Raw genomic sequence first — 22,820 nt, 5'->3', positions numbered from 1 at the left:
AAACCCCGAGGTTTTCTCCTGGTCTATTTAGAAGAGACATAATACCACTTGGTGAACTTACATTAAATTTTTATATGATTTCAGTAGTTTTGTAGGTCTTTGCTTTCTCTCTATCACAACTGATAGCAAGTCCCGCTTTGTTCCTTAATAAATGCCATCTCCAGAAGGAAGGCCATGATTGATAACTGAAAGAGCACAGCATTGAGACTCAGACAGCTCTGGGTTTGAGTCCCAGTACTGCCTGTACCAGTAACTCTGAACATGTCAACTTGTCCCTCAGGGGCTCAGTGTTCTTATCTTAAAAAGAAGACAAGACTGGCCCTGGCCGGTTGGCTCAGTGGTAGAGTGTTGGCCTGGCGTGCAGGAGTCCCGGGTTCGATTCCCAGCCAGGGCACACAGGAGAAGCGCCCATCTGCTTCTCCACCCTTTCCTCTCTCCTTCTCTCTGTCTCTCTCTTCCCCTCCTGCAGCCAAGGCTCCATTGGAGCAAAGTTGGCCCAGGTGCTGAGGATGGCTCTGTGGCCTCTGCCTCAGGTGCTAGAACGCTAAAATGGCTCTGGTTGCAGTATAGCAACGCCCCAGATGGGCAGAGCATTGCTCCCTGGTGGGCCTGCCAGGTGGATCCTGGTTGGGGGCATGCGGGAGTCTGTCTGACTGCCTCCCTGTTTCCAACTTAAGAAAAATACAAAAAAAAAAAAAAAAAGGACAAGACTATCTTGGTAGTGTTACTGAGATTAAATGAGATAGTGCCCATAAGTGCTTGGCACGCTCATTCAATAAATGGCACCTTTATGACTTATAATAAGGTTGGGTATAAGCTGGGTATCTATGATGGGCCTGATTACTCCACAAACATCAACAGGGCAGAAGGCCCTGCAGGAGACCCAGGGGAAACAACCAGTCCTAGGGTCCCCTCGAAGGAACAGGATGGTGGATCCTGGGGCTGGAGAGTGTCAGGGCTGGGGACACCTGCCCTTTGCTCCACTTTCCTCATCCAGCAGCTGTAGGCTTGGTCTGCTGAGGCTCCTGCCAGGAGTTGGGGGTTGTAGGGAGATGCGAGAGCTCAGAACAGCTTGTGAAAGTTCAGAGTTCGTGTATTACTGTAAGGCAGCTAGCTAGCTACTGGAGCCCTCAGTCTGTCCCACCCAGATCTCCTCTTCCTGGTCCTAGGGCCAGACAAGGACACAGTGAGCTGAAAGAAACCATCAGCATGGACAGCAAGAACAGCAGCTTCTTAATCAGTCCAGGAGAACAGAGCCCAGCCAAAGTGTTCTGCTCTCATTTAATTATCAAAACGATTCCTCTTCTGTCCTCCCTAGGGCTGCGTGCCCCAGATTCCCTGGGCCCAGTAATTGCCTCTCTGTTAATAGAAATCATCAGTATTTATTACACCGAGTGCCCCAGCTTATTTCAGCTCTCCTTGTAGCAACATTAAGACGAGTGCTTGGTAGCATATCACCAAAGTGACTCTACTTAATGACAAGAGTAAAGGCTCCAAAACTGTTGCTCAAGAAGGCTGAGGAAATCCTGCACCGGAGCCCCGTGAGATGAGGGGCCTTGTATGGGGTCTGCAGCAGGGCCCCAACGTGGCCCTGCATGAGCAAGAAGTACAGGGCCCAGGAGCAAGGGACTGGAAGCCCAGTGCTATGACCACTCCCACCTTCTCCCCAGAGGAAGTCTCCTGAGGACTCCTGTTCCTTATAGATACATAATGGGAAGTGACTTGATTTCAAATTTTTGCTCTACCACTGTGGCTTCCTGGGACCTTTATCTACTCATGTATAAACCAGGGAACATAGTATCCATCCCCTGGGGCTGGAGTGAAGATTAAATGAGAAATTAATGGGAAAGGGTCCCACTGCCAGGAGAGATGTGTCACCAATGTCTCTTCCCTCGTTTCTGAAGTCTCTTCAGCCTGTGCCCAAGGACAGACTCATCAGCGACAGGGCTGAGCCAGGAACCTGACAGTCACTTCGTTGTGCCCAGGTTCACTGTCCCCAATGTGTTGTCAGGTGACAGGGATCCATCTCTGAAGAGATGGGCACTCTGTGTGGCCTTAAGGGGACAGGGCAGGTTTGGAGTCAGAATGAAAAGCCCTGGCACCTTCTCATGTCCAGCTCTGTCTGAAGCAGCTATGTCTTTCAAGGGCATGAAGTGACTCAGCTGTTCAGGGGGAGCGCAGTTGCTGGGCACCCACTGTGTACAGATGGGCAAGGCGAGGCTTAGAGAAGGCTCAAAAGGCCCCAGGAAGTAGGAGCCCATGGAGCCAAGGCCAGCTGACTCCAAAGTTCTCTTTAGTCCTATGCAGGTCCCCCTGCTGACAGTATCTAAGCAATTAATGAAAGCTGAACTACATGCAGAGGTATTTTACTTATTTATTTAGACAGGCAGACAGACAGAGAGGAAGAGAGAGATGAGAAGTATCAACCCATAGTTGCAACTCCTTAATTGTTCATTGATTGCTTTCTCATATGTGCTTTGACCAGGGGGCTCCAGCCAAGCCAGTGACCTTGAGCTCAAGCCAGTGACCTTGGGCTCAAGCCAGCGACCATGGGGTCATGTCTATGATCCCACGCTGAAGCTGGAGACTCCACACTCAAGTTGGTGAGCCTACAATCAAGCCAGCCAGCTCAGGGTTTCAAGCCTGGGTCCTTAGCGTCCTAGGTCAACCCTATATCCACTGCGCTACCACGTGGTCAGGCAATTATTTTAATGATGTCCTTAACCTATTAGGAAGAAAAGGTCAATGTCCTCCTGTTCCCATTAGATACACTCTCCCTCAGATCAGTTTGATAATCAGTTTTACTGGTGGTACTGGGGTCTCTCCAGTGGTAGAAAGACAGCCGCAAACACTGGGAGAAACTGAGGCAGAGATGAGAGTGTCAAAGCAAGTGGGAAATGGAGGGATATGACCTCAGAATGTAGGAAAAGGCCATGGGTCCCCACTGTTCTCCACAGTGACTGTGGCTGCCTGAGCTCATCTCCACAATGTCAGACACATGTGAGTAATTACAGAGGTTTTCTCTGGGCAGAGCCTCTCTGGCTGGTTCCTGTCTCGCCCTCACAGGCTCATAATGGAATTAAATGTGACTCCGCTGCAGTTCCATGCAGTGACTTACGCTGCTGTAGTCAATAAAACCCACTCTTGGAAAGAAACTCGATTATGGGTCAGGGAAGGGAGGGCAGTCCACTGAGCTGCCTGTGATCATTCCCTGTTGGGGGCCCTTCCATGTTCCTCCTCTCTTCATTTCCACCAAATTACCTACTGCTGCCAAACTGGGGCCCCCGTTTCAGATTTGTTATTTAGACTGACTTTGCCTCAGACCCTTCCGACATTGATATGGCAGCATAAAATTATGCAGCGTGGAATCCAGAGGAGTTTTCAAAACAAGGCATTTTCTCTGGTATCTGTCACTAAAAGCTAATCAGCCAGCTATCAAAGGGGTTGGGGGGTGCGGGCATGTGGTCCCCGCCTGCTTGTTGTCCTCTGTAGGAGGCGAGGTCAGTGCAGCTTCCCACCATGGGGGGGGGGTCTTACCTTACATGGGTGAGGGTCCACTCCGTATGTCTCCAGTGTCTGCGCTTTTCTTAAAAAGTTTAGCTCTGATGTTGCTGGTGTTTGACCACTGGAATAAAGAAAATGGGATGATTTCAGCCCGACCTGTGGTGGTGCAGTGGATAAAGCATCAATCAAAATGCTGAGATTGCTGGTTCAAATACCCAGGCTTACCCAGTCAAGGCACATACGAGAAGCAACCGCTAATACAAGTTGATGCTTCCAGCTCCTCCCCTCCCCACTTTCTCTCTCTCTGAAAATCAATAAATAAAGTATTTAAAACAAAAAGAAGGCCTGACCAATTGGCTCAGTGGTAGAGTGTTGGCCTGGCATGTGGAAGTCCCAGGTTTGATTTCCAGTCAGGGCACACAGGAGAGGCACCCATCTGCTTCTCCACCCCTCCCCCTCTTACTTCTCTCTCTCTCTCTCTCTCTCTCTCTCTCTCTCTCTCTCTCTCTCTCCCTCCCTCTCTTGCAGCCAAGGCTTGATTGGAGCGAGTTGGCCCTGGGCACAGAGGATGGCTTCATGGCCTAGACCTCAGGTGCTAAGAGCTCAATTGATGAGCAATGGAGCAATGCCCCAGATGGGCAGAGCATCGCCCCCTAGTGGCCTTGCCGGGTAGATCCTGGTTGGGGCACATATGGGAGTCTCTGCCTGTCCTCCTCTCAGGAATAAAAAAACAAAACAAACAAACAAAAAAAGGGATGATTTTAGGGTTTCCTGTTTCCATAGCTTCTCCTGAGGCAAATTACTAACAAGTGCACAGGATAAGTCTCACACCACAATTTTTCCCTGCTCTAAGACCAATTCAGAGATTCCTATGTAGGGTCAAAAACACAGATGTCTTCAGGGTGAGGCAGACTACATAATGAATGACATGGGCTGAGTGTAAGCAGTAAGGAGTGGTGGGGACTGTGTCAAACTGGGGAGTGCTAGGCCATCTGATGAGGGCAGTTGCTCCTCTGCTCCAAGATGGTAATCACGTGGGGAATGCAGGGCCCAGCATTGCTAGATGTGATTTTTAAAGAGAAATCAGAGATACTGATTTTTATGTGGTATTTCATGATTTTAAATACTGTAGGGTCAAATAAAACACATCTGTAGGTTGGCTGCAAGCCATGCCTTTCTCATCTGTGATCCGGTTTAGACTGAAATACAAAGAAGGGGCCTGTATATCTTGCTGTTGCTGCCTAACTCTCTTTTCCAAGAGAGAACCTGAGAATGGAGGGTGAGGAGATACAGCCGGAGAAAGTGCGGAATTCCCCAGACTCCACTATAACTCTGTCTGTCCACAGGGTGGTTGATGAGTTTGAAAAATAAACAAACAACAAAAGAAAGAAACCAGCCCTGGCACCAAGCCGTGGGAAGAAGGAGCCCTCAGCAGCATCATTCTCCTCCCACTGCCTCGTTAGCAGGTGTGTAGATGGGCTCAACACAGACCGGTGGCAATACCTCCATCGTCAGGCTCCCTCAGGGCCCGGAGCCCTGGCAAGGCAGACGTACTTCTAAAGATGTGGTTGGCTTCGGTGTGAGGAGGGGCGGGCGATTGGTGACGGGCAGGAAGACAAACCACCCAAGGGAGGAGCAGCCCCGAGTGTCCCTCCGGAGAGGCATCAATCAATCAGTACTTATGTGCCAGCCTCTGTGCTGCCTGCTGTAAAATATGCCAAGACATGGAGCACACAGTCTGGGCCCTTGAGGCACTCATGTTAGAGTTGGAGAAAGGAAACACAGGCACATTTTCACATGGTGAAGGTGAAGCTGAACCTGTGAAAGTAGTACCTGTAAGTAGGCATTATGTTGACCGTAGATTTTCTACATCCACCAGATGTGCGGAGACACAGGGAAGGTGTTTGGAAAATGCCCGTGCAGCAAGGACAGGGCCCCTAGCTCTCCAATTCACCTCGGGAGTTGGCCCAAACCTCTGGGGCCCTCAAAGCATACATCATTTCCTGGGGGATCTCCAACTTTCTACCAGGTTTCTGTAGAACTATCCCCACTGCTCTGACATCTAAAACCTTCCTGGTAGCACCTCAGGAGAGTCTCAGAACATCCCTGCCATCTCCTAGCGAACTCTGAACCCTCACACAGGTCGGTGTGTATTCCGACCTTTACCACAAGGGGCCGCTATTTTCCTAACAGAGTGATGGGAGGAGCCCGGTCGCTGGGAAAGGCTGGCTTGTCCAAGGAGAGGGCTGGGCATTGGCTAGGATTCCACCACTGATGGAAGTTTCCATTCCTCTGGGAGGGTCAGGAACCCATCCTGGCACACACGGTGGGCAGAGGTCTGTAAAGGCTGAGGAGGCTGGGGGACATATTTGCTGGTAAATCTTTGAGTGAAGATGAAGATGAAGAGTGTGTGTGTGTGTGTGTGTGTGTGTGTGTGTGTGTGTGTGTGTGTGTGTGTGTGTTTTATGGGGCCAGGGGATCAGGGTAGGGACTGGTTCAGGCTTAGTATTATCATTAGAAATATCTTTTACCCCACTTGGGAATTTTTCTTCCCCAGAAAGGTGGTTACACAAACATTTAAAAAAATTATTATTTTTTTGACAGAGGCAGGGAGAGAGAGAGACAAGAACATTGAGCTAGCTGCTCCTGTATGTGTCCAGATCAGGGATAGAAGTGGCAACCTCCATGCTCCAGGACAAATTAATGCTTATTGATTTTAGAGACAGAAACAGGAGGCAGAGAGAAAGGGGCGGGGGAAGGTAAGCATTTGTTGTTCCACTCAGTCATGCAGTTTCTGGTTACTTCCGGTGTGTGTCCTGACCATGGATCGAACCCATAACCTGTTGTTTCTGGATGATGCTCTTAACTGACTGAGCTAACTGGTCAGGGCCCATTTTTAAAAATTAAAAAGAATATATATATATATATTGATAGGACACCATGTTTTATTTTAGAACACTGCATTATACATAACATTTTCCTTCCCAGTCGATCTGTTTGGGGACTGCATGGTCAAGCATGCCATACAAAGTGGAGCCCGAACAATCCCTCCTCCCCCTTTTTAAAAAATCAATCTTTGTAGAAAAATCCAATTTCATTGGGTGAAATGATGCATTAATGCTATTTGATGGAATTAGGAATATTCTGGGCGAACTAAGAATTTGAGGACGAGCCTCCTTCTCCCAGCGGCTTCTCTCCCCCTTCCCTCTGTGTGGGGGGTAGGGTTGAGGCAGTGCCGAAGACACAGCCCCTGAGCCACTGCTCACAGGCACCCACAGTATTTATGGTCAGACCAGCCCAGTGCAGCCCCATCCACTGACTTGGGGCCCCTATATGTTAGAGTCTTGCTCATTTTTTTACATCCCCACTCAATCTCTCCTCTCTAATCATTTTTCTCTTCTGCTGTTTTCCTTTTGGCCAGTTCATACTTTTCACCTTTGTCTCTTCATTCTTCTTGGGATCAGGAAATACCGTGGAGGCCAACTCCAGCCTGTTTTCCTTGCTACACAACTCTTGCCTTTAACCCTCAGTCCACCCCACTCCTGGGGAGTGAGCCCTGAGGTGTGCTGTCAGTGGGTCACTGGAAATGGTGCCTCCAGAGTCACAAAAGTCAGGCTGTGGGAGAGACAGTGTCCTGGACTTGAACTGAGTGTTACTCACCTAAGTTCTGTCCTGTGAATCTCAGCAATTTTCCTTTCCAGCTTCTCTGAATGTTTAGGGAAAAACTGGAACTTGGAGCTGTAGCCTTCAGGGTGTTTCCCTGGGTCATAATCTCCGATCTCCGCTTGGAAAAGGAAAGTAGAGGAAAACAATTGAGGTTGGCAAAGCAATGAAAGATGAACACAGAGAACGAAATTCAAAGCCAGGTTTACAATGAACAGTAGATCTTGAGCATGGCTGCGGTCTGGCAGAGGGCACACCTCACAGGAGCAGGTCCCTGTTTGTTTGCCCAGGTGTGCACATTTCGTTGACGTCAAGTCTAAGCAGACAGATAATAGACAGATTCTATTATCTGTCTGCTTAGACTTGATGTGTTCTGAAGGCACCTCAAGTAAATATGCAATAAAAGAGCAGAGGTCTACACTGTGGTCCTCATCCATTCAGTTATGAGAAGAAGGCCTGAGAGCAATGCTCTTGGGGCAACACAGCACACTGTGAGCCTGATCGGGAAGACAGAACCTCCTGGGCCTGAGTCAGGTCAGAAATCTTGCTTTGAGGATTTTAGCAGGGACACAGCACATTTATAGATGAGCCTTGACCCAAACTCGGAACTCAACTCTCAGTCCAAATCAAATGAAATCAAGTGAATAAATCTGAATAAATACTCATTAGGGCTGAGCAGGTTCCAGGCGCCCTAGAGAAAAATGCAGAGCAGGGGGCGAGGGGAAAATTGGTGGGAACCAGAAAGTGCCCTTGACATCAGCAGCACCAGGGCCTGAGGCTAACCTCTCAGCCCCCTGCAGAGGGTGGGCTTTGCCCAGCAGCCCATCCTTAAAGCTGCTAAGCTCTCAGATCTTAGAGATCTTTGGGGGCAGGGGTGGCAGTGGTCTATGGTGCTCTCCACAGTGTATTCCTAGTTAGAACCTGCTTTCTCCACTTGAAGTACCCACAGGGAACGTCGCGGGTATGCGAAAGGAAGGATGTTATGAAGTTCTAGCTGTTTTGTGGTTGCCCTTTCTCTTTCCCTAGTGAGAACGAGAGGAGTCTGGAGGGATGAGTAAATACTAAGGGGGAAATGTGTCTTCCTCTCACAGCTGAATATTATGCTTTCAAATACTTGGGAATTTCTATTATTGAGCAAGAGACTAAAGGCTTCTCTGGGCCTAAAGTCCAGAGTGACCTTGAGCCATGGAGCCATTTATTATGATTTGGTTTAGAAAGCTCCAAGTGGAAGAAGACATCAATGTTGGATATCAATTTCCTTAAAGGAAAAGAAAAATGAGCTGTAGCTGGGAGGCCCAGTGGATGGAGCGTCATTCTGGTGCGCGGAGGTGGCAGGCTCGATCAGGTCTGGGCACATGTGAGAGGCAATCAGTGAGTGCACAACTAGGTGGAGCAACTGGGTAGAGCAACGAGTTGATGCTTCTCTCTCTCAGATCAATGGGAGAACTGAAAATAAATAAATAAAATGAAAAATTCAATATGGCTATCAGGGTCAACTGAAGGAAAGACGAGAGTTTAAATTTTCACTTAAATTGAACCAAGTTCTCCTTTAAAAATGAAAGGGGTCTCTCTGGATACCTTAGAATTGGCAAGTACTTTACTGTTTAGGTGTTTGTTTGTTTGTTTGTTTTTAAGTGAGAGAGACAGGAAGGGAGAGGGATGAGAAGCATCAACTCGTAGTTGTGGCATTTGTTCACTGAATGCTTCTCATACATGTCTTGACCAGGGGCTCCAGCAGTGCCAGTAACCCCTTACTCAAAGCAGTGATCTTTGGGCTCAAGCCAGTGACCATGAGTTCATGTCTATGATCCCATGCTCAAGCCGGCAACCTCAGGGTTTCGAATCATGGACCTCAGTGTCCCAGGTCTACGCTCTATCCACTGCACCACCATGGGTTAGGCGCTTGTTTGGGTGATTTTTAAAACGAGGAGCCTCAGAAGTCAAAGTTGTAAAATGGACTTTTACATTCTTAATGCAGTTGTGATTGTTTCTTTTTTCAGAATTTTAGTTTCCATTTGCAAGGATTTTCCAGGTTTTCTTCATAAAGTAGCTTCGTGGAGTTCATAGATTTCCAATTAAGAGTTCAGCTTCTTTGGTGGAAACTTGATCACATTAGTGCTATGGTCCAAAACAATCCAGTGACAGTTTCAGGCCTAAGGACTAAAATAAGTCTAGGAAGTGGTACTTAGAAGTCCCTTGCATTTCATAAAAGGAGTAGGGATTATATATGAGATTGCTTATCTTTCCCACTGTTTTTGCAAAGGAAAAAAGGCCAGTCTGGGCACTAGCTGGGTGCAGACTCAACTCGATTTGATTAGCATGTTAGGAAATGTGTTTGTTACCTGGAAACATTCCCAACTTTGAGCACTCGGAACAGGAAGGGCTCTGGAATAGATATCAGAATTCCAAATGCTTCACATTTTTGAGATTTGTATGAAAGAAAAAAATTGATTCTGATGACTCTCCACAGTCTCAATAACCTTATGAACCAAGGCTGCAGGTAAAAGAGAAAACGCCCCAGACAGACTGAGGTTGTCCTGAAGGGGCTGGCACAGGGGCCTCAGGTGCAGGTGAGGCCGGGTAGCCAGAGCTTTCAGTGTCTAGGGGGTTTAAGCAAAGACCTCTAATTTAGACTCCGCTTCAAGTTAGATATATCTGTGTATATCCAAGACGTAGTCATCTGTGGTAACTGAAATAATGTAATCAGTACTTAGCATGAAGAGCAAATTTATCCTGTCAAAAGTCATTACCTTGAAGGATATAAGCCGCTAACAAGGCAGCATCTGATGTTTTGCAGAGGAGGCGACCATGGTAAAGATCCCTTTTGATCTGGAGGAAGACTAAATACCTGGAGAGAAAACAGAGTGAATTATAAAGAATTTCTCTGATTGCTTTAAAGACAAAAATCTCTGTCAGGACGCTTTGACAACATAAAAAAAAAAAAATCTTAAAACATATCACAGAACAAATACATTTTCCTTTTTCCTGAAGAATCTTTCAAGTACTTTGCCCTGAACCGATTCGAGGTTCAATTCAAAACAACTCATTTGTTTTCTTCTGTAGCTCAAAACAGAAATGGCGCTTCTCAGTAAAAACACTGCCCCCCACCCCACCCCAGCGCTGGGCTTTGGAAGGAGCCTGCCCGATCTATTCAGTGCAAAGTAGAAACCTATGTTGGAAGAGAGGGGTTGACAGGGCCTCTGTCCGCTTTGGGCTCTGGCTGATGTTCCTTCCTAAGAAGCAAGATGGCAAGTGAAAGAAGTAGCCCGAGGAAGAGCCCTGGCTTGGCTTGTCAAGAGCATCTGTCTATCTGGGGAACAGCCTTCAGATCTTGGCAGAGGTCAGCCAGACCTCCCTGAATTTGAATGAGGTGTGAGAAGAGGCATGGGTGAAGGAAGCACAGAAACCTGTGGCTACATTTCCTCACACCTTAAGTGGAAGCAGGATATCAAGAGCAACAACAGGCTCTGGCTGGTTTGCTCAGTGAATAGAGCCTCAGCCCAGCATGTGGATGTCCCAGGTCCGATTCCCAGTCAGGGCACATAAGAGAAGCAACCATCAGCTTCGCCTCCCTTCCCTCTCCTCCTATTCTCCCTCTTCCCATGCCACAGACAGTGGCTCGATTGGTTCGAGCATCAGCCCCGGTGCTGAAGATAGCTCAGCTGGTCTGAGCATCAGCCTCAGGTGCTAAAAATAGCTTGGTTAATTTGAGCACTGGCCCTAGATGGGAGTTGCTAGGTGGATCCTGGTTGGGGCACATGTGGGAGTCTGTTTCACTGTCTCCCTTCCTCTATCTTAAAAACAAACAAAAAAGCGACAGCTAACAGCAACTGACACACACTGAGCACTTACTGTCTGGCAGCCCAGGGGTTTGCACTTTACATGCACTATCTCATCTAAGTCTCAAATAACACTTTGAGGTAGGTACTCCAGTGGTACCTTGACACAGGAGTTTAATTTGTTTCATGGCTGAGCTCGTGATTCAATTGGCTTGTGTGTCAATTTGAATTTCCCCATTTAAATTAATTGGAATGCAATTAATTTGTTCTGGCCCCCAAAAACCACACAGATTTTTTTGTTTTATATGCTTTTAAATAAGAAAATGTACTTTATAAATAACAAATATATATATATACACACACACACACATGATAAGAGAGAATGTAAAGAAATAAACTGGTTTATGAAGTGTATTTACCTTCAAGGTCAGGCGAAGATGCTGGCGAAGGTGGGGGAGACTGGTGGGGGAGGTTTCCATTTCATGCTCTATCGCTTAACATAACTTACTCTCTACACACTTAACACTACATTTAATTGCAAAATTTAACTTACACACTATGTCTGATATGTAACTACTATCACTAAACTTAATTGATATTTTTTTACTTTGCTTAATTATCATCATTTTCTCCACTGACTTTTGGCTTTTTCACCACACTTTCCTCGCTTTCACTTAGAGACTGTTTCAACAAAAACCTTTCATGAAGTTTGTTTCTTCTTCCCTTTCAGAACGTTGGGCAGGCTATCTAGTGGAGGGTGGTGGAAGCTCGTGATTCAAATATCTGCTCATGACTTAAAGCAAAAAGCCCGCGAGTGACTGCTCGTCTCTCAAACTGCTCGTGATTTAAAGTGCTCGTGTGTCAGGGTACCACTGTATTATTATTCCCTCTCCCTCAAGACAAAGAAACTGAGGCTCAACTGATTTTCACTTGGGCACACAACTGGTAAGGGGTGGAGCCAGGACCACCCCTTCAAATTCAGGACTGTTAGACTCCTGCGGTGGGCTCTTCCTCACTGCTATACTGCCCTCCCTGCACTGTAACTGCTAGTTTCACAGGTAGTTGGTGGATCCTGTCTCCATGGAAGGGAGTTGGTGACTTGCCATTTTGAAAATGTCTTTACAAGGAGCATATTCATAACCTCACTGGCACCCTAGGGAGAGCAGAAGCCAGGGGCAGCAAACCGTTAAGTGAGTCACCCACCACAGTGGCTCCTTGGCTGGGGGCATCTGTGGTGGTTTAAAAGTATGTCTGTAAATTCTTTGATATTCCTCATTGCCAGAGGTACAGTTCAATTCTCTCTCTCTTGGAGTGTGGGCTGGACTTAGTCATGTGCTTCTAACAAATAGAATAAAGCAGCAGCAGTGTCTGACATCTGCGACTAGGTCACAGAGTCACTGCATCTTCCTCCTTGTTCGCTCTGATGCCTGGTCACTCATTCTGCGTCAGGCCGCTTGAGCAGCCCTTTAGAAAGGTCCACGTGCGGGGAACTGAGGCCTTTGCCAACAGCTAGCAAGGAACTGACGTTTTCTGCCAACAACCATGTGAGTCCACCATCCTGGAAGTGAACCCTCCAGTCCAGTCTCCAGGCCAGTCCTGACTGCACTGTTCTGAGTGACCTTGAGCCAGAACCACCCAGCAAAGCTGCTCCAGAATTCCTGACCCGCAGACACCGAGAGAGTAAATGCTTGTTAGGTAAGTTTTGTGGCACTTTGTTGGACAGCAGTAGGTAGCTACAGCATCCCTAGGGGTGTAATGGACGTGCAGTAAAATTCCCTTAAATTCTATCAGCCTGAACCAAAAAGAACTCGGGCCCTGCCTGGCCAACTGGAGGTTCCCACTGCTTCTGTTTCCAGGCTGAAGGATGCGACATGGGATTCTGGGCTCACTTGTATGTGTGAGAATGCTCAAAGGAAAGAGGACCGCTGACAGTGCAACTCTGGGGTGGGGAGGGGTGACGACAGGCGACTCTGAGAACCCTGGGCTTGGTGGTTCCAATAATGACCAAACGGACATCAAGGAGCAAGCAACCTCTTCTCTCCTAAGGCCTTGCTGCTCAAAGTGTGGCCCCCATATCAGCATCCTCTGGGAGCTGCTTGGAAAAGAGACTAGTAGGCCCGTCTCAGAGCTACTGGATCATTTTAACAAGAGCCCTCGGAGATTTGTACATAGAGTAAAGCTTAATCATCCTTCTAACCACATCAGGATGGACTTCCCTCCTGAAAACAAAGGGAGGTGAGTATTCTAGTCTGGAAGGTTGTCAGAACCCCCTCCTCACTTCAGCCACCTCCACCAACCCCACTCTGCCCCAGTGTCTGCCAAGAAAAACGGAAGGAAAGAGAAGCCATGCAGAGTGAAAAATTAAAATGGATCTACCAAATCAAGCTTGTTTTCACTCTGCTTCCCACAGTGAAATGCCACACGGTATGTGGGAGAGATGGCGAGAAGGGAAGGGAGTGGGGAGGACTTCGCTGCCTCTCACTGCTCCTACTCCCGCCTTCCACTGGCTCTGCCAGGGTGTGGAAGCAAACCTGCTGCCCCCTGCTCGCTGATCACTCCTCCCACTTCTCCGCTTAGCTGTGTCCAAAGTTCAGGGACAGCACATACTGGATGAAGGAGATATTTTATTTATTTATTTATTTATTTATTTATTTATTTATTTATTTATTTATTTATTTTTCTTTATTTCTTATTAATTTTTGAAGGAGATATTTTAAAGGGACAGAAAGGCTCTGGGCAGTGATTCTCAATGTCCCCTGGGGGAGCACGTCAGAATCTATGTGTGCATGGGTGCTCCCGGGTTTGAGAAAGCCCCTCTAGTGCCCTCTTTGCCCAAGGGAGACATACTCCTCCTCACATCGAGAACCGCTCGTCCTTATAAGGCATCTCTATTGATGATGCATGACAGGTGCCTCAGATAAGCTGGGAAGGAAACAAGGCTTTCTACTGCAGGGTGGGATTTCCTCATTTTTCTGGAGATAGGACAGCTACGAGGAGGTTGAGTATAAGGCCATGGGACCACTGTCAGGCAATGTGCAGCAACTGGAGGGGGGAGGGGAGGAGGGGCAAGTCAATGCCCTAAAGAAACAAACCAGTCTTTAATCTTTTTCTTTTTAGTTTTTTTTTTTTTTTTTTTTTTGTATTTTTCTGAAGCTGGAAACGAGGAGAGACAGTCAGACAGACTCCCGCATGAGCCTGACCGGGATCCACCCGGCACGCCCACCAGGGGCGACGCTCTGCCCACCAGGGGGCGATGCTCTGCCCCTCTGGGGCATCACTCTGCCCCTCTGGGGCGTCGCTCTGCTGAGACCAGAGCCACTCTAGCGCCTGGGGCAGAGGCCAAGGAGCCATCCCCAGCGCCCGGGCCATCTTTGCTCCAATGGAGCCTTGGCTGCGGGAGGGGAAGAGAGAGAGAGAGAGAGGAAGGAGGGGGGGTGGAGAAGCAAATGGGCGCTTCTCCTGTGTGCCCTGGCCGGGAATCAAACCCGGGTCCCCCGCATGCCAGGCCGACGCTCTACCGCTGAGCCAACTGGCCAGGGCCTCTTTTTAGATTTTTAAAAATTCGTTTTAGAGAGGAGAGAGAGAAACAGAGAGAAGGGAGGGGGAGGAGCAGGAAGCATCAACTCCCATATGTGCCTTGACCAGGCAAGCCCAGGGTTTTAAACTGGTTACCTCAGTTTTCCATGTTGACGCTTTATCCACTGCGCCACCACAGGTCAGGCCAAACCACAGTCTTTAGAGGACAAGAAGAGATGAGCTCATGAAAGAATCAATGGGCAGCTTCAAGGCAGAGAGCTACACTGGGGGCCGCCCTTCCTCTTCTGCTACAGCCTTCCATCAAGCTCCATGTTTTGATCATTTAAGGCAGTGGTCCCCAACCCCCGGGCCATGGACCGGTACCAGTCCGCAGAGAAAGAATAAATAATTTACATTATTTCTGTTTTATTTATATTTAAGTCTGAACGATGTTTTACTTTATTTTTATTTTTATTTATTTATTTATTTATTTGTATTTTTCTGAAGCTGGAAACGGGGAGAGACAGTCAGTGATGTTTTATTTTTAAAAATAACCAGATTCCCTCTGTTATATCCGTCTAAGACTCACTCTTGATGCTTGTCTCATAAGTCCGACAATTATATTTAAAAATACCACAGTTTTTACTTCGGTCGCATAATTTTATTTTGTGCATTTATCCATCCCACCCTAAAGGCCAGTCCATGAAAATATTTTCTGATATTAAACTGGTCCGTGGCCCAAAAAAGGTTGGGGACCACTGATTTAAGGAGGTAACCAATGACTCGGTGTTACTGGTCATGACAATATATCGCACACGATTCATAGCATCCTCAGACCCAGTCTCAGCAGACCCTGCACGGTCTCCCCTGCCACCCTGGGACCTACGGAAGACTATCTTGTTGCCCCAGGCATTGCCACCAGAGTCGTTGTGCTACCAGGCAAGGAATCAGCTTACTGGGGCCACCCAGAGCCAGCTCCTGGGGAGCAGGCTGGTTGGATTACCCAATTCCAGAACCTCGGAATCGGAGTTACAGCACCTAATTCTCTCCTTTTGTAGCTAAGGAAGTAGAAGTCCAAAGATGTGAGAGTGACCTATCAGGAAGGCCTGCTGACTCAGCCTGGTACTTCTTCTACCCTGTGGTAATTCAGTTAATTATCGGGTTACAGAGAGGGGGGTCCTAAATGAAGTCAGGAGAACTCTGTCCTCATTGGAACCAAACAAGAAATTAGCTTTAGACCAGATTTAAGACAAGTGGCCCCGGCTGGTTGGCTCAGTGGATAGAGTGTCAGCTTGGTATACGGATGTCATGTTTGATCCCTGGTCAGGCCACACATGAGGAGCAACCATCTGCTTCTCTCCCCCTCCCTCTCCCTCTTCTCTCTCTCTTCCTCTCTCTCAGCTAGTGGCTTGGTTGGTTCAAGTGCTGGCCCTGGGCACTGAGGATAGCTCAGTTGGTCTGAGCATCAGCTCCAGACAAGGGTTGCCCGGTGGATCCCGGTGGGAGTGCATGTGGGAGTCTGTCTCACTATCTCCCCTCTTCTCACTTAAAAAAACAAACAAACAAGAACCTAAGAACACAACAAGCATGTTCCTTTAGGACACTTTTGTGGGTAAACTTTGCCTGTCTCCTTCTGGCCTCAGGAGACTTGACCTCCCCTCCATTTTTAATGCCTGTGTTGATCTATATTGACGGAGCTATGAATGAGTGGAAACCTGAAAGACGACTAAGGAAAACCTGAGTTTGTAACAAGAACATCTTCTCATGGTAGTGGCTGGGGCATTATGCTTTCTGATATCCTAGGGTGGCGATGAATCCACAGATCTCCCCTGAATGAAAGCCCTGAGCCTGGAAAGCCCTGACAGCTCCTGAAGAGTTTCTTCCAGAAGATCCTTTGGGTCCATCTCCCGTCATTAGATTCTTTGCCTCCGGCTTCCTCTATTTTCTACCATCCTTTTCCCTAAATATAATCATGCTTAGTATGTCTTCCTCCCTCATACTAGACTGTAAGCTCCTTGGAATTAGAGACTATGTTTTATTTACTTTTAGTATTGTTTTATTTTTAAAATTTACTTTATTTTTACTTTTTTAGAGAGAGAGATGGAAAAAAAAAAGAAGGGAGAGAGATAAGAAATAACTTGTTGTTCATTGATTGCTTCTCATATGTGCCTTGATCAGGGAGCTCCAGCCGAGCCAGTGGCCCCTTGCTCAATCCAGGGACCTTTGGGCTCAAGCTAGCGATCATGGGATCATGCTCTCGCTGGCAACCCTGCACTCAAGCTGGTGAGCCTGAGCTCAAGCCAGAGACCTTGGGGTCTATGAACTGGGGTTGTCAGCATCCCAGGTTGATGCCCTATCGACTGCGCCACCACCGGTCAGGCACTTTTAGTATTCTTTTAGCCCATACATCCTGTGCCTAGCTCCCCTGCTCACCCTCCTTCTTACCGGCCGTTCGGCCACCTAGTCCTAGCTCTTCCTCGTGCCAGACAGAGCAGAGGTGCTCGGTGTGCAGCAGGGAACAAAACACAGTCCCCATTCCTATGGAGCTTACATTCCTGTTGGAGACACAGATGACAACAAGAACAAAATAATAATACTGACTTACTGAGTGCGTGCTGTTTGCTACACATTGTACTGTTGAGCACACACGCTCTCATTTAATCCTCACGACAATAAGGTGACTACTGTTTTCTTTTTTCTTAACCCTGTCTCATAGATGAAGAAATGGAACGATCAGAGATATTATTGCTTGCCTTGTCACAGAGCTAAAGAGAAACCTGGGATTTGAGTCCAGGGTTTCTAAATCCTTTTTGACTTCTTAGCCCAAGGTCAGCAAATTACTGCTTGCCACCATGGTTTCCAAGAAAATAAAATACAATTTTTTTGGAACACAGACTTGGTCATTCTTTTATATATCACCTATAGCAGCTTTTGCTCCACAATGGCAGAAATGAGTAGTTGTGACAGAGACCAGATGGCCCACCAAGCCTAGAGTACTTGTGTCGGGCTTTTTACAGAAAAAGTTTGCCAATCCATCTTAGCCTAAGCGGGGCTCACGTGATATTCATTGAAGGAATAAATTACGTGAAAATCCCATTCATTCATGCATATATTTGTTCATCCATTAACATAGTTTTGAGCACCTGCTCAAACATGTGTCAGGCAATTTGCTTCCTTGGAGGTGGGGCCCCATTTGTACTCAGTTTCCTTCTGTTACTTGATCTTTTCAAAGAGTTCAGACACCTGCAGTCCCCGTTAAATGCTAAATCTGGTGTCTAATCCCCCTTTTCTCTGCCTTGTCTCCAGCTCAGGCAAGAGCATCTATTCATTATTTTAAAAAATGACAGAAGAGATTAATCAGGTTTTGGCAACTAAATTTATCATCTAGGAAGAGTCCAAGAGATAAATAGAAGCACAGTTCTTGATCCTAACTTCACCTCCACCCCCGCCCTAGCCTGGCTTTAGGGGGATGGTTGAGATGGTGGTGAAATTTAGGACCAATATTGCTAGGAAAAAACACACCGACAGCTAAATTAGTTTGGCTGGAAAGTGGTATGGAGAGCTGTAAGCCAGGAATAAATTAGAGTACTGAGTAAGGCCGGGGCAGGTACCTGCTCTCTAAAGATCAGCAGAGATACGAATAAGGAGACAGATGCAGCTAATTCTAAGGCCTCCACTGATGCCTCGGGAGGCAGGAAGACTCCACATCAGGCCCAGGCACCCTGGGCTCACACTCCTGACAACTGGAAATGGCACTCCAGGGGAGAGAGGCAGGTGAGATGGACAGCAGGGGAAACAGTGGAGGCTGGTCAGCACAAACGCATGCAGGCAGGGGAGGAGCTCACACACCTGTCTGTCCTGGATGTCTGCTGACTTGCTGACTTGACAAGCCTGGCCATATTCCTCTTGCCACACTGACCAGGACTTGGGTGGTGACCTAAGATGGCTTTCTCTCTGAGTTCTCAAAAGTTAGCTGCTTAAATGCTAGAACTCTTGCTGGCAAGGAAAGGGGACAGAAGAAGTGTGGGGATTATCAGGAAAGAATTGCCTTTCACATAAACAAAGGAGAAAAGCCAGAGCTAACTGTACTTGTGCCCATTAGCAGAGCCGTTGGGGCCCGCAGACCAAGTTAATCAATCTGGCAGTAAACAGACACTGAGCCTTTGCTCAGTGCAAGGCTCATGGAGGGGAGGGCATGTATTAAGAAGTATAAGACCTTGGCCCTGCCAGCTGGCTCAGTGGTAGAGCGTCAGCCCAGCATGTAGATGTCCGGGTTTGACTCCTGGTCAGGGCACACAGGAGGAGCACAGATGTCCGGGTTTGACTCCTGGTCAGGGCACACAGGAGGAGCACCCATCTGTTTTTCAAACCCTCTCACCTCTCTCTCTTTCTCTCTCTTCTCCTCCCCTCCTGCAGCCAAGGCTTGATTAGAGAGAGTTGGACCCTGGCACTGAGGATGGCTCCATAGCCTCTGCCTTAGGTGCTAAAAAATGGGTCTGGTTGCAATGAAGCAAGGGCCCCAGATGAATAGAGCATCGCCCCCTAGTGGGCTTGCTGGGTGGATCCCGGTCAGAGGGAGTCTGTCTCTTTGCCTCCCTTCCTCTCACTGAATTAAAAAAAAAAGTACATGACCTTATATAGTGGTTAATCCTCCCAACAATTTTATGAGGTAGCTATTACTATCCTCACTTTATAAATGAGGAATATGAAGGTCAGGGAGGTTAAATATCTTATGTCCAAGGAATCAAGAAGTGACCAATAAGATCTGAGCTCCCAGGTCTATGCTGCCTCTGAGGTAAGAGGGTCTGCCCATTAATATTATGCAGTGACATTTGATTTAGAAAAGTGTGTTGTTAAGAACTCCCCCTAAGGACCAAGATAACCATATATTTTTGCCCTTTAATTAAATCATAAAGCCATGTGTCTGTGGTGCTCTTGCTGGGTTGTATTAGACCAATCCCTCTCATCCCACTGTTGGTCAGTGAGGTGCAGACCAGGCAATCCTGATGTGCGGTGTTAGGAAGCAAGGTGCTAGGCTCTCAGCAAAGATGTGTTAATTTGCTCTGACATGTGGACAGAAGTGTGAACTTCTGGGTTTGCCCTGTATCAGTCAGTACCTCCTTCAACAGAAAGAGAGGAGGAGGAGGGAGGAGGAGGGAGGAGGAGAGAGAAGGAGAGAGGAGAGGGGAGGAGAGAAGTGTGCTCAGAGCTAAGGCACTTTGGAGATCATGAGCAAGGCAGGCTAGTGCTTTGCCAAAACTCTGTTTAAGTTGTTAGATATAGTAATTCTACTGTCACTGTTCTGCCTAAAGCTACAGGATTGCTTATCAATATGGGTGAGCTTTTTTTTTTTTTTTAAAGGCAGGCAGACAGACAGGAAGGGAGAGAGATGAATAGCATCAATTCTTCCTTGCTGCACTTTATTTGTTCATTGATTGCTTTCTCATACGTGCCTTGATGAGGGTGGGGCAGGGGGGGTGCAGGGTGGAGGAGCTACAGCTGAGCCAGTGACCCCTTGCTCAAGCCAGCGACCTGGGGCTCAACTCAGCGACCATGAGGTCATGTCTATGATCCCATGCTCAAGCCCGCACACAAGCTGGTGACCTTGGGGTTTCTAACCTGGGTTCTCAGCATCCTAGACCAACACTCTATCCACTGTGCCACTGCCTGGTCACGCTGGGTGAGCAAAGTGGATGTCTGACCTGTGGTGGCACAGTGGATAAAACGTAGACCTGGAACACTGAGGTCGCCGGTTTGAAACCTTGAGTTTGCTTGATCAAGGCACGTATGGTAAACAACTGCTATGAGTTGATGCTTCCCACTTCTCCCTCCTTATTTCTCTCTCTCAAAAAAAAAAAAGAAGCAAAGTGGGAGCCACATCCACTTCCATATGGACCATATGGATGAGCAGGCCCTGTGGTTTTTATGTTCCATAAGGAACATAAGGTTTGATTCCAACTACACACCTCACTGCCTCAGTGTTTCAAAGTAGGTTGGTGCACACTACTTCATGCATCTGGAGGAAAGCCCCTTCCTGATCCTGTGACCAGATCCGAAGATGCGCTCAGCCCTGCTGGGGCCCATGTGGAGAAGCCACTCTCCCTCCCTGTCCCACTCCTCCGCTTCCTCTGCACTGCTAGCTCCTGTTTCTTGCCTCTTCGTTCTCCATTTCCTCATTTTCCATCTCAGAGAAACTTTTGCTCCTTTTCTCAGATGTAAAGGTAGTGGCACACTCTTCCGAACATGAAGTGAAAATAATGCCATATTCTTTCTTCCCTCTTCTCTCCTCTTTCCTTTTCTTGCGCCTTTTCCCAACCAGTCAGGATCTAGAAGTAAACCTCAAAGCCTTCCAGGAAGAACAGCCTGTATGACTAGGAATGGCCTTACCCCGACCTGTGCTGTCTCTAGGCTTCCGTGGGGGGTGGAGCTGGCAGAGCAGCTGCTCCCTCCGCTCTGGGATTCCCTGCATGGCCTCTTCATCTGCGGCCCCACCCTCTACAAGGTAACATCAAGGTTTCGTTTATGCCAACATTTAGATCTTCCTATCCTAAAAATTAAAGATCCTTTTACACAGAGTTGCTGAATCTGAGGCAATATTTTTAGAGTGAATTTGGCTCAGAGATACAAAACTGTGGGGAAGCTTTGAAACTTCTGTTCAATGACTCTCTTACAGGATGGTTGTGGACACAGAGGTTCTTTCTCATCCTCAGGTGGTGCTGAATGAGATAGGCCCCATTCCCTGCAGCCAGCTGCCACAGAACATAATGCCCATGATGAAGAATTTTTGTTTGTTTTTTTTGTTTTTTGTGACAGAGACAGAGAGAGGGACAGATAGAGACAGACAGACAGAAAGGGACAAAGATGAGAAGCATCAATTCTTTGTTGCGGCACCTTAGTTGTCCATTGACTGCTTTCTCGTATGTGCTTTGACCAGGGGGCTACAGCAGAGCAAGTGACCCCTTACTCAAGCCAGCAACCTTAGGCTTCAAGCCAGTGACCTTTGGGCTCAAGACAGCGACTATGGGGTCATGTCTATGAACCCATGCTCAAGGTGGTGACCTTAGAGTTTCGAACTTGGGTCCTTTGCGTCCCAGCTTGACGCTCTATCCACTGAGCCACTACCTGTTCAGGCTATGATGAAAAGATTATGATGGAGGGCCTGACCTGTGGTGACACAGTGGACAAAGCGTCGACCTGGAACACTGAGGTCGCCGGTTCAAAACCCTGCACTTGGCTGGTCAAGGCAATATGGGAGTTGATGCTTCCTACCCCGCCCCCTCCTCTCTAAAATGAATTTTAAGAAAAAGTTTATCATGGACCCGATCCACCAGCACACTGGTATTTAGCCACTTGGATTTAAAACCCTCAGCATTTCCCAGCTGGTTCTCAGTATCATGCTCTAGCATTTCCCAAGTACATGAGGCCACTGGAGTCTATCTCAGTCTCCCCAAAAAGGAGCAACACAGTCGTCTCCAAAACTGGGCGCAGTGGCCACATCACAGGTGAAAGAAAAATATGCATTTGATTAGTTTCTTCAGATCCCTGTGAGGATGACCAGTTCGAGATGAAGTATTCACACTCCTTGCAGAAAGAAGCTCCCTCTGTTCCAATTCTCCTGAGGGGATGAGCAAAGGCAGCATGTGGAAATGACATGCAGAAGAGGGTAAGGTTATATTTAGGAAGAAGTCCTTGCCTATAAGGGTTAGGAGCTCCTAACACAGAGGATCTGAGAGGTGAGAGTCCCCCTCTCCTGTCCTCTCCGACAGGTCGTAGTGGCTGAGCCTCACCTTGTGATTTCTTCTCTCAGGGCGGCAGGGTCTGCAGGGTAAAACTTCACACGGAAACACATGGTGAATGGAGGCTGGGCTGCAGAGAAAAGGAGGTGCCCGTCAGGGAAGACCCTCTTGCCCAGAGATGACTAGGTTTCCCTCCCCACCAGGATGCATGGGCCTCTGAACCCTCAGGAAAAAATCCTCAGATGTTTAGGACAACTTATACTCAGAACAGTGGAAAATTACCAAGACTTACTACAAGTGGGAGCTTGCATCTCACCCTCCCCGGGGGCTGGGCTTAAGTCTTTTCTTGGAGAATACTTACATCGCAATTGCTTCACCACAGACTTTGTAAACTCCAACCAATGCTGAAACAGAGAACACAGAACAAGAAAACCCTAATGAGAAGCAGTGTCAAATATAACTTGTTTAATCCAATTAAAATAACCAGCCAGATTGTAGCCGAGGGTAAAAGCAGCCCAAAAGCTTGTGGTACGTAGGCCTGGAGAGTAAAGAGTGATGGAATTTTCTGACAAGTTTCCCAGGGAACCAGCTGTGAAGGGGAGACAAGTTCCAGCTTCAGATG

At 47.6% G+C, this 22,820-nt stretch overlaps 1 protein-coding gene across 6 annotated transcripts in view; it reads right to left on the bottom strand.

Annotated features, from left to right (window-relative positions):
• The window catches only part of FRMD5 (FERM domain containing 5), a 329,778-nt gene that overhangs the window by 21,549 nt on the left and 285,409 nt on the right, over positions 1-22,820 (bottom strand). For all 6 annotated transcript variants that reach the window (XM_066276646.1, XM_066276643.1, XM_066276647.1 and 3 more), the window contains exons 3-7: positions 22,560-22,602; positions 22,250-22,328; positions 9,918-10,015; positions 7,165-7,288; positions 3,538-3,625 (exon numbers count right to left, since the gene is read on the bottom strand). In XM_066276646.1, the coding sequence (XP_066132743.1) occupies positions 3,538-3,625; positions 7,165-7,288; positions 9,918-10,015; positions 22,250-22,328; positions 22,560-22,602 (432 nt within the window). The remainder of the gene's footprint in view (positions 1-3,537; positions 3,626-7,164; positions 7,289-9,917; positions 10,016-22,249; positions 22,329-22,559; positions 22,603-22,820) is intronic.

This window comes from Saccopteryx bilineata, chromosome 4 (assembly GCF_036850765.1).
Source record: "Saccopteryx bilineata isolate mSacBil1 chromosome 4, mSacBil1_pri_phased_curated, whole genome shotgun sequence".
In the NCBI taxonomy this organism is placed as follows: domain Eukaryota; kingdom Metazoa; phylum Chordata; class Mammalia; order Chiroptera; family Emballonuridae; genus Saccopteryx; species Saccopteryx bilineata.
Note: the sequence above shows the minus strand (reverse complement) of the source record. Positions and strands in the feature narration are given on the sequence as shown.